Below are 12,110 nucleotides of genomic sequence, written 5' to 3' on the forward strand. Positions count from 1 at the left end.
GCTTCAAAACAATGTAAATTACACCTCAATCCGATGAGGATAGCTTCAGTTGTGTAAATTCCGCTAAGCAACAGCAAATCTGCCTTTTGTTTTCCAACCCAAACTTCGTTTCCGCATATGTCCTAGTTTGATTTTTCACTTATATGTTCCATGTGATTTTACTCTAGTGATATGTGAATTTAGTTTATGACTCGTATTCGAGCCTTATGGTGACTCTAATTAAAGGTGTTTGATAGCTTGTGATTTGTGGGTGTTGAGGTTTGGTTGGAAAGTAAAGAAAGACAAGGGAAATGCTGTCAAAATTTTCGCGGAGCTTCTGCACAGTCTCGGAAAATTTGCTATATCTTGATGTAGGAATGTCAGAATTGAGTTCTGTTTGTTGCGTTTTAAACTAGATTCATAGGGCTATAAACCGTGTACCATTTATGGTGATTTTTCAAAGTTGAATGAAATATTGTACCTGTTCTGTCTTTCACTGGATAAAGCAGCAACTTGTGGCTTGAATTTGACTGAATTGCATTCTGAATCTTATAAGGATGTTTTCTGGAAAGTTATAGCCCTTTGAATGTATTTTCCAACGGTATAACTTTTACTAATTTTGGACTTACAAAACTTGAGATATGATTTTTCATATAGGGTTGCGTAAAACTGGAAAATCCTGTTTTCCTAGTATTGATCTTGCTTTCATTATCTACTTCAAATTTGGAATTGGTCAGTCATTGTAGGTAGGGCTTTGAGGTTGTTCATGCCTTTAAGACTAATTGTTACATTTTCACTCCGAGGTCACCTCTTTGCTTTGCATTAATGGTTCTTTTGACTAGGCATATGGCTCGTAACCGAGTCTCACTTGCGAGTTTCATACTCGGTCTTGGAGTCGAGTCTTAAGTGTTTGCCTTGATTGTTCTAGGAGGTGCCGGCAAGTAAAGCCACACTTTGGAAGGAAACTTTTGAAATTATCCTTGTTTGATCAGGTGAGTGTACCACTCCCCTGAATTATTGCTAAACTGGTTTCCTGTACTTGTCAATTGCTAGTTGAATGTCTTTCCTGACTGTTTATCTTGTATGAGACGAGGGTGTACTTTATCACACTCGTTCTCTTGCCTGTACTGAACAAACTGGAATCTATTACTTGTACTTGTCATGTACTTGAACTTGTTACTTGCACTTGTTATGATGTCGTTTGGAAGAGTATCCAACGACCTTCCTGTTAAACCTGAGCTCAACCTCATGGAGAATTAATTCAATCGAGCCAGCGAGGGCTTGGTCGAGATAATTGACAAACCATGGGTGCCTGTTCCTGGGGGAATCTTTGGGTATTGAGACTCTTGATTCCGGTATACTCGAGTATTACCATTCCTGTTCCTGTTTGGCATTCGGGCCCGGTAAGGGGTATGTTTGGTGTACGGGATTTTGGCGTTAAAGTGGTGATCTACTGGACTGGTTCCTTTATTTGAACGTTGACGGAGGGTTAACAAGACTGGATCAAGTATAGCAACGGGGATTTGGCTCCTGAGAGCCACCTGTATCCTTTACATTGTGACATTCATTCATTTCTTGTATTTGATGTGAATATGTGTCTCCAACGTGCTTTCACATGAATTCTACTGATTCTACTGTTTATACTGTTGGTACCTCATTGAGCTTCTAGCTCACCCCGTTCCGTTATCCTTGTTTTCCTTACAGGAAATCACCTTTTGAAGACTATGATGTTTTGAAGCATGAGTTGAGCTAGTTTAGTATTCTTTTGTATAGCTCCTCGATGGTTGGAAAACCTTAAATGTATTTTAACCAAAAAATTCCCTTTTGAATTGTAAATTTGCAACCATGTGTATATAAAAGTGTTTAACCATGTTTCTAAGTTGATTGGGTTTGGAAATGTTCTTTTCTAGGGTTATCTAAAGTTGTTGTGCTTGGTTGGGTTTCGGACAGTGAATGTTATCTTCTCGAAGTTCTTTTGAGCGGTTGGTAGGATTTACGCTCGTTCCGGATCCGTAGTCCCGGCGAGAGCTAGGCAGGCGGTCCGCCGAACCCTTTGGTTCGCCTTAAGGGGAGGTGGGGCTGTCACAGTGGCAAAGCGAAGGAGAGGGGGAATATGCGGACATGCCACCGCTTGAAGAAGAAGGGAAGGATGATGACATGGTTGAGATAGAGGAGGACCCCGTAGCACGAACTATGGTGACCATGAGTGTGCTTAATGCACAAGCTCAAGAAGATGATCTCCAACGAATCAACATCTTTCATACAAGATGCAAAATTGGAGATGAGGTATGTCTTATGATCATTGATAGTGGCTCTTGTACTAATTGTGTAGCCGCTGATTTTATGGAGCAAAACCACATTCCATGGACTTATCACCCTAAACCATATAGATTGTCTTGGTTAAATGATGGGGGGGAAGTCAAGGTGACCAAACAGGCCTTAATTGCTTTTTCTATTGGTCGATACAAGGACCAAGTTTTATGTGATGTAATTCCTATGCATGCTAGTCATGTCTTGTTGGGGCGTCCTTGGGAGTATGATAGACAGGCTGATCATATTGGACTTACCAATAAGTATAAGTTCATTATGGACAACCTCAAAATCACTCTTTCACCCTTGACACCTACACAAGTGTATGAAGAACAATTACATTTAAGAAAAGAGAGAGAAAAGGCAACCGAAAGAGGCAAAGAAAAGGCCGAATGAGAGAGAGAATGAGGGGAAAAAGAAAGTAGAGGCCGAGTTGAGTGAAAAAAAAATTCGAGGGGAAAAAAACTCAGTGAGGCCGAGAGCTTGAAAGTGGAAAAAAGGAGTTTCTATGCAAGTGTGCGTGAGGTAGATAGGGCTTTGAATGCACAAAATCTTCTCATAGTACTTCTGTACAAGGAAGCTGATTATTCTTCTTTTTACACACTAGGCCTAACCGATTCTCTTCCTAGTGCAATCTACTCTCTTTTGCAGGAATTCAAGGATGTGTTTCCAGAGGAACTACCGAAAGGATTACCTCCAATTCGAGGCATTGAACATCAAATTGACTTTGTTCCTGGAGCAATTCTACCAAATCGACCAGCCTATAGAGCAAACCGGAGGAAAGAAAGGAAATTCAAAGGCAAGTCGACTCCCTCCTTGAAAAAGAACAGGTTCGTGAATCTCTTAGTCCTTGTGCAGTTCCAATTATCTTAGTGCCTAAGAAAGAAGGGACTTGGAAAATGTGTACAGATTGTCGTGCAATTAATAAAATTACTATTAAGTATCGTCATCCTATTCCTAGGTTAGATGATATGTTAGAAGAATTGCATGGAGCAATCATTTTTACTAAAATTGATTTAAGATCTGGTTATCATCAAATAAGGATAAAGGAAGGAGACGAATGGAAAACTGCTTTCAAAACAAAGTATGGTCTTTATGAGTGGCTTGTGATGCCTTTTGGCTTAACAAACACTCCAAGTACTTTCATGAGATTAATGAACCATGTTTTAAGGTATTTTCTTGGAAAGTTTGTTGTTGTTTATTTTGATGATATATTGATCTTTAGCAAGTCTTTAGATGAGCATGTTGAGCATTTGCAACTTGTTTTAAGTGCCTTGCGTGAAAATAGGCTATTTGCTAACATGGAAAAATGTGTCTTTTGCACTCCTGAAGTTAACTTTCTTGGATATATTGTTGGTGCAAATGGCATAAGTGTTGATCCTGCCAAGGTAAAGGCCATCATAGAGTGGCCAACTCCAACCAATGTATCTCAGGTAAGGTCTTTTCATGGTCTTGCAAGTTTCTATAGGAGATTTGTTAAAGACTTTAGTACTATTGCAGCACCTTTGAATGAGATAATTAAAAAGAATGTGGGGTTTCAATGGGGAAAAGAGCAAGAAGAGTCGTTTAATAAATTTAAGAATCTTTTAATTTCAGCACCTATTCTTGCTTTGCCTAATTTTGATCTGACGTTTGAAGTTGAATGTGATGCTAGTTGGATCGGCATAGGGGCTGTCTTACATCAAAATAATAGGCCGTTGGCATTTTTCAGTGAGAAGTTGAGTGGGGGAGCTCTTAATTACCCCACTTATGATAAAGAATTGTATGTTGTTGTGCGTGCTCTTGAAGTGTGGCAGCATTATCTTATGCCTAAGGAATTTCTGATACATACTGATCATGAATCAATTAAATTCCTTAAGAGGCAGGTTGTGACGGCCCTACTTCTCCCTAAGGCGAACCAGAGGGTTGGCGGGTCGCCTACCTAGCTCTCGCCAGGACTCACGCAAGAAAATCGACTAAACCCTTGCCACATATAACTTAAACCAAAACAAAATTGTCATCATTCGAACATGCCAAACCTTTAAACGACCGGAATACTAAAGACACATTAACTTCAGAGATAACATTGCCATTGGACATCTGAACGTTCACCCTTAGTACATCTCCAACTAGCTTAACACATAACTACACTTATACTATACAAACTCCAAAGTGAAATCCGAAATTTCAAATTCATTCATACAGGCCAAAATTTAGGGTTTGCACTTTTCCAGCTCCAAGTGGCAGCCCAAAACACAAAATACATAGACCGTTTCGAAACAATATTTACAAAAGCCAAAAGCAGATCTCAAATCTCTCGAACGCCAAAACCTGTAAATGAAAACAAATATCGTGTGGTGAGCTAAAGCTCAGTGGTGTCCAAAACACGCAATCACATAACACAAATAGTAAATAACAACTTCAAGCTTAAATTCAGCAAGTAGAAAAGCGTATAACAGCACAGGGTAGGATACAGGGCTCTCAGGAGCCATTTTCCTCGCTCTTGATCAAAATTAATCGCAGTTGACCCTCCGTCAACTCTCACTATCTAAAATCCATGTAGATTCACTATTTTTTTTTCTTAACACGCTCCAACCAACTTACTCCCCACCGGGCCCGCACGCCTCACGAGAGAGTTTGATATTACTCGAGTATACCTTTTTGTAAACTAGTCGAGGGATTCACCCAACGACGTCACATTATAAACTAGTCGAGGGATTCACCCAACGACGTCACAACACGTTTTTACCAAGTCAGGATAAGAGGCCCTCCCACCCTAAGGTGTGGTACGTTCCCCTGCCTGGTAGGTTAGTTGACGAGTCCACGCTCCAGTCAACAATTGCAAGATATTGGAGAAAACATTTCAAGCAAGTCACCACTCGAAAGGTTACTGCGATAAAGTACACACTGCCACTTCGATGGTTCAGGAAAATCACTTTCCAATTATCACATAACAAGTCAAGAAAGCACTTTAACACTTTAGTCATAGAACAAGCACGGACACTCACCAAAAGTGAAGCTCAAAAGTCAAGCTGGAAATCGAAGTCCACGCCCTCGCTAAACCCTAGAAATCCAAGTTTTAAACTATAAGTTTTACTAAACAACCCTTGGTTTAAATACAAAAGATTATCTGGTATAAAACTAATTTATATACTCGGAATAAATCAATAAAACTCTTGCAAAGCTAGTAAAGTAATAAAATATTTCGTATAATTCCTGTAAAGCTACTTTTCTTTCTAGAGGTACAACTGAAACCAATCTAATTCAAACAAGTTTTCTTGCCAAACAAGTTTTTCCAAGCCTTTTATTTGAAATTATTCAAATCTAGTGTTTTTTAACAATTTTCCGCTAAGACAACTAGCCAAGGAAAATTTTATGAAAAACTTAAAGTTTGGAAGTTAATACAATTATTTCTTAAAGTTAATAAAACTAGTTCAAGCAAAGAAAAGAATTAACTAGTTAGCAAGGTTTTAAAAGTCCTGTCATTTAAATTTTAATATTAACGTGCTATTCTCAATCTCTATAACTTGATAGTAAGATAAAATAATTCCACAAAGCTTGATTTAAAAGTACTCAAATTCAACAGACCAAAACGGATTTCACGATTCCAACTCATTTGCACTTTGAATTCCAAGTCACCAATATAGAAAAATCACAAACCAAACATCGATTTCACTAGGGCTTCATCAATCATTAGCCCTAGGTCTCAACGAATTCAGTTCCAAACAAATTCAACAAAGGAAGTCCAAGGTATCACAACAATTCCAAATTGCAAACCATGGACCTTCCAAGTACATTTCAGCCAACCACTTGAACAAATTCACCAAAAATTAAATTCTTGCAAAAACTATTCAAATGGCCAAGAGCTTCATCAATCATTAGCTCTTGGCATCAAACAAATATTTCTTGCAACCAATCAACTAGAAATTTAACTCAAACATGAAAGAAAATCACGGTTAGCTTACTCACAAATAACTCTAGAATTTCAGATTCCTTTTCCTGTTTCGATAGTCAAGAAAAATCCAGCAATTGCCAATTCAAGACATCCATTAAATCTCCATCTTTTACTTGCTAGAATCACTAAACATATAGCTTATAATCTGACCGACCTAAACTAAAACAAGTAATACACAAAACCAGAAAATAATCTCACCAAAAGTCCCAATTAATTCGGCCAGCAATCTTGAACAAAATCCAGCAATATAACAGTTTAATTATAGTGCTTTGCCCCTAATTTCCTTCAATTTTTACTTCAACTCAGCGTGCAAATTCGAAGAAAAACTAATCAAATGTTCGACCCTTTGTCTCGGCCGCAAATTTCAGATTCCTTTTCTTTCCCCCTTTTTTTTTCTATCCACGACTCACATCAGCCTCATGCATGGTTAAAATAATTAGCTATCTAGCATTTTTTATCCAAACCAAGTGCGGACAACATCAACAACTTATCATTCAACCAGAAATTTATTCAATCCCACTCGGTTAGCTTGCATGCAAGCAGATTCAGTTTTCCTTCAATTTTCTGATTTACTCACAGCCAAATAATCTCATGCAAGGCTTAATCATCCAGTGTTTGGTTAGCTAAACACACAACCAAGTGAGAATCAAGCACTTTCCAGCAAATTTCATACCAAAATATCCATACAACTCCCAAAATAACTCCATCGGCTAAGCTGGAAAATTGGTTCAGCAGTCAACCAACTTCCAATAAAAAATTTCCAGCCATACAACTGAATTTCCGGCCATACAATTCACATGCAACACCAAATAATTAACTATCTATCAGTTTTTAACTAGCTAAACCCACAATTAAACTCAGATCATCACAAATTCACAGATTAAAGCTGAAATTTCCAGCTCAAGCTCTCGGCAATTCCAATTCCTTCACAACCAGATTTCTTGTAACTTAATTTTGTCATCCAACCGCACAAACCCCACATGCATGCTTACAAACAGCTTCATCAACCCATAATCAACTAGTTTAAATCCAGAAATTACCTTAGCTTAAGGCTTAGCTCACACGACAAGCAGCTGCGAAATTATTATTTTTTTTTCTCGGCTTGCTATGGAACTCAGGTATGGCTGGGCTGAGCTCGGTTTGTGTAAGCTGTGGAGTTGGTGGTTGTGGTTGAGCTCAGCTGATGGAAGACGAAGAAGGAAATGGCAGCTCGGCAGTGGTGGAGGAGGTGAAGACAGACGGTTCGCACCCTTCCTCTTGCTCACTCTCTCTCGGTTGGTCTTAAGGTGAAGCTAGGAATTAAGCTAAGTCCTCACTTTATTTTTCTCTCGGTCGTTAATTCCAAAGAAGTTGGTCACTCACGGCTCATGGCAGAAAAGCAAATGGAATCAAGATATTGTGGTGAGTGGCAGTTGTTATAGTGGAGAAGGGAACCGGCTAGAATGGAAATGTTTGTATGTGGAGCTTGTTCTAGGACGTTCCATGGTTGCATGATGAATTTGAAATTGAGGAAGGCTATTTCGGTCTTTTAACAACTTGTTCGGACTTCCATTTAAGCTCTCATTAATAAACTAACTTCAAGATTTCACCCTAAATGAAATTTGATAGCTTACTAATATACTAGTCTCGAAAGAAAATTAAACTATCGAGATTCACGTCCTAAGCGTAATTATAAAAAGTTTTGACTCAAAACGACTTCGTCTTAATTCTAGTTTCCCCTTAACACCTAACGCTAATAACACTTAAAATTAGCTATTGAAATTCAAGGAATTAATATTACAGAAATAACATAACCTACATCAAGAAATATTAATTTAACTTGGCAAAATTCAAATAATCCAATATTTTGCACAATTAACTTATTTGCAACTCTAAACTTATTATTATTTTTCTTTATATACTTATCTAAGAACCAACAATAATCAAATTTATTCAAAGTCTAAAATGTACAAGCCACAAGTACAAAGATATATAAGTATATATTTATTTACTATTTTTTTTTTCAAGGTTCTCACATCCTCCCCCCCTTAAAATGAATTTTGTCCTCAAAATTCTCACCTTCTAATGAAATAACTCGGGGTACTTTTCCTGCATAACCTCTTCCAGTTCCCAAGTTGCTTCCTCTATTCCATGATTTTTCCATAGAATCTTCACCAAAGGAATTTTCTTATTTCGCAATTCCTTCACTTCTCTTTCCAAAACCTTAACTGGTCCTTCCTCATAAGTTAATGACTCATCCACTTCAATACCTTCTAATTGCAACACGTGGCTTGGATCGGGGTAATATTTCTTGAGCGTAGAAACATGAAAGACATTGTGAATCTTGGCCATGCTCGAAGGCAATTGCAGTTGATACACCACCGTTCCGATTCGTTTCAAAATTTCAAAAGGTCCAATATACCTCGGCTTTAACTTTTTACCCTTTTTGGACCCTACTCCGCCCTTCACGGGTTTAACTCTTAGGAACACTCTGTCTCCTACTTCAAATTCTAGATCTTTCCTCCTTGTGTCGGCGTAGCTCTTTTGTCGACTCTGAGCAGATTGAAGCCTTTCCCTAATTAGTTTCACTTTCTCATGAGCTTTTTCCATCCAAGGTATAACCGTTGGATCTAAAATTTTCTTCTCTCCTACTTCATCCCAATGAATCGGAGATCAACACCTTTTCCCATACAATGCCTCATAAGGTGCCATTTGAATTGATGCATGATAGCTATTATTATAGGCAAATTCTACTAAGGCCATATACTGGCTCCATTTTCCTCCAAAATCCAATATACACGACCTCAGCGTATCCTCCAAAGTCTGAATTGTCCTTTCCGACTGCCCGTCTGTTTGGGGATGATAAGCGGTACTAAACTTCAACTTGGTCCCCAATGACTCTTGAAATTTCTGCCAGAAACGTGAAACAAACCTTGGATCTCGGTCCGACACAATGCTTATAGGAATACCATGCAATCTCACGATCTCTTCTGTGTACAACTTGGCCATGTTTTCCAAAGAAAAGCTTATACTCACAGGTAGAAAATGTGCGGACTTGGTAAGCCTGTCCACTATCACCCAAACCGCATCAAAACCTTTTTGACTTCGAGGTAATCCCGTTACAAAATCCATGGCTATGTGTTCCCACTTCCATTCGGGAATTTCTAGTGGCTGCAATAAACCAGAAGATTTCTGATGTTCAGCTTTTACTTGCTGGCATATCAGACATTTTCGTACAAACTTTGCCACGTCTTTTTTCAAACCGTCCCACCAGTATAATTCCTTCACATCGTGATACATTTTGTTCACTCCTGGGTGTATAGTATACCTTGATCGATGTGATTCTTCTAGAATCTCTCTCCTTAACCCTTCATCAACTGGAACCACAATCCGATCTCGAAACCTTAACACTCCTTCAGACCCTAATTTAAAGTCTAGGATTTCCCCCTTTTACAACTTCTCCAACCTGTTCTGGATTGTAGGGTCCGTTTTCTGTGCCTCCTTAATACGCTCCAATAACGGTGATTTCAACGTCAGGTTTCCAAATAAAATCTTCAATCTCTCCAAGCGAGGGTTCCAAACACTAACTTCTTCCAACATATCCCATTATTTTACCATTAACCCCGCTACTTGAGCCTTTCTACTAAAAGCATCTGCTACCACGTTGGCTTTTCCTGGGTGGTAGTTTATTGAACAATCATAATCCTCCAAAAATTCCACCCATCGCCTTTGTCTCAAATTTAATTCCTTTTGAGAAAACAAGTACTTGAGGCTCTTGTGGTCCGTATAAACCTCAAAGGTCACACCGTATAAGTAATGTCTCCATTTCTTTAGGGCAAAGACCACTGCGGCCAGTTCTAGATCATGTGTTGGGTAATTTTGCTCGTGAGACTTCAGTTTTCTAGAGGCATAGGCAACTACCTTACCCTTTTGCATTAGTACGCATCCTAGTCCTTCTCTAGAGGCATCAGAGTATACGACATAACCTTCTACTCCATCAGGCAATGCCAACACAGGAGCTGATGTTAAGCGCCTCTTTAACTCCTGAAAACTTGTTTCGCACTTTGAAGACCAAATCCAATATTTTGCACAATTAACTTATTTGCAACTCTAAACTTATTTTTTTTTTCTTTATATACTTATCTAAGGACCAACAATAATCAAATTTATTCAAAGTCTAAAATGTACAAGCCACAAGTATAAAGATATATAAGTATATATTTATTTACTATTATTATTTTTTTTTTCAAGGTTCTCACACAGGGTAAGTTGCATAAAAGACATGCGAAATGGATTGCATTTATTGATTCCTTTCCATATATCATTAAGTATAAGAAGGGGAAAGATAATGCCGTTGCGGATGCATTGTCTAGAAGGTATATTTTGATCACTAACATGAGCACTAAGTTACTTGATTTTGAGCACATTAAAGACTTGTATGCACATGATGACGATTTTTCTAATGTGTTTCAAGCTTGTGAACATGCTGCATTTCAAAAGTTCTATAGGCTTGAAGGCTATTTGTTCAAAGAAAATCGGCTATGTATTCCCAACTGTTCACTTAGGGAATTACTTGTTAGAGAAGCCCATGGTGGAGGGTTGATAGGACATTTCGGTATTGATAAAACTCTTGACATTTTGCATGAACACTTCTATTGGCATAAAATGAGGCGTAACATTGCTAACATTTGTGATAAGTGTTTAAAGTGTAAGCAGGCAAAGTCAAGGAGTAACCCTCATGGATTGTATACTCCTCTACCCGTACCTCATGCTCCTTGGACAGACTTATCCATGGATTTTGTGCTTGGTTTACCAAGATCTTCTAGAGGTATGGATAGTATCTTTGTTGTAGTGGATAGATTTTCTAAAATGGCTCATTTTATCCCTTGTAGGAAAATAAATAATGCGCGCCATGTTGCTGATTTATTCTTCAAGGATGTGGTTAGATTGCATGGAGTACCGCATACTATTGTAAGTGATAGGGATGTGAAATTCTTAAGCTATTTCTGGAAATCACTTTGGGGAAAGTTGGGAACTAAGTTGTTGTTTTCTACTTCTAGTCATCCCCAAACGGATGGTCAGACTGAGGTAACCAATCGAACCCTTGGTGCTTTACTTCGAGCCATTGTTCAAAAGAACTTGAAGAATTGGGAAGAATGTTTGCCTATTGTCAAGTTTGCATATAACTGAACCACTCATTCTACAACTAATCATTCTCCTTTTGAAATTATTTATGGGTTTCAACCGCTAACCCCTCTAGATTTATCACCTATTCCTGTTAATGAGTGTTTAAGCGCAGATGGTGTCAAAAAGGCAGAGGCTGTTCGGACCTTGCATGAGAGGGTTCGAGCTCAAATTGAGAAGAAAAATGCGTAATATGCACAACATGCGAATAAGGGTAGAAAACATGTTGTATTCGAACCCGGTGATTGGGTTTGGGTGCACATGAGGAAGGAAAGGTTTCCAGCATCTCGACGAACAAAGTTACATCCAAGAGGAGATGGACATTTTCGTGTACTAGAGAGGATAAACGACAATGCTTACAAATTGGAACTCCCAAGTGAGTATGGTATAAGTGCATCTTTTAATGTGTCTGACCTATCCCCTTTTGCCTTTGATACAGACTTTGAAGATTCGAGACGAATCCTTTCGAGGGGAGAGGGAATGATGCGGATACGGGTGTGCAACAACTTCAATCTTGGGTCAAGGATCCTTTGGTCAACATTGGTGGTCCGATGACAAGATCAATATCCAAGAAGGTGAAGGAAGCTTTACGAGCCTTGATCATTCACCACACAAGCAAGGAGCAAGCTAAGTTTGAAGATTTGATGGACCATGAATTTACCTTGTTCACTTGTACGTTTGAAGTGAAAGAATGATCTCATACTTGTTAGTTTAGTTGGTAGTT

The 12,110-nt window shown here is 38.5% G+C and overlaps 1 protein-coding gene across 1 annotated transcript; it reads right to left on the bottom strand.

Annotated features, from left to right (window-relative positions):
- Window positions 1-8,284: 8,284 nt before the first annotated feature.
- On the bottom strand, window positions 8,285-9,502 carry LOC113769107. The gene is made up of 2 exons (XM_027313588.1): window positions 9,135-9,502; window positions 8,285-8,777 (listed from the first exon to the last, which is right to left on the bottom strand). The coding sequence occupies exons 1-2, from the start codon at window positions 9,500-9,502 to the stop codon at window positions 8,285-8,287; spliced, it is 861 nt and encodes a 286-aa protein (XP_027169389.1).
- Window positions 9,503-12,110: the final 2,608 nt, after the last annotated feature.

This window comes from Coffea eugenioides, chromosome 1 (genome assembly GCF_003713205.1).
Source record: "Coffea eugenioides isolate CCC68of chromosome 1, Ceug_1.0, whole genome shotgun sequence".
NCBI classification, from domain to species: domain Eukaryota; kingdom Viridiplantae; phylum Streptophyta; class Magnoliopsida; order Gentianales; family Rubiaceae; genus Coffea; species Coffea eugenioides.

Coding starts and splice junctions, on each gene's coding strand:
- LOC113769107 (XM_027313588.1), bottom strand. CDS start 9,502: ATGTATCACGATGTGAAGGAATTATACTGGTGGGACGGTTTGAAAAAA. Junction 8,778..9,134: donor GTGTCGGACCGAGATCCAAG/GTTTGTTTCACG, acceptor GAAACTAATTAG/GGAAAGGCTTCAATCTGCTC.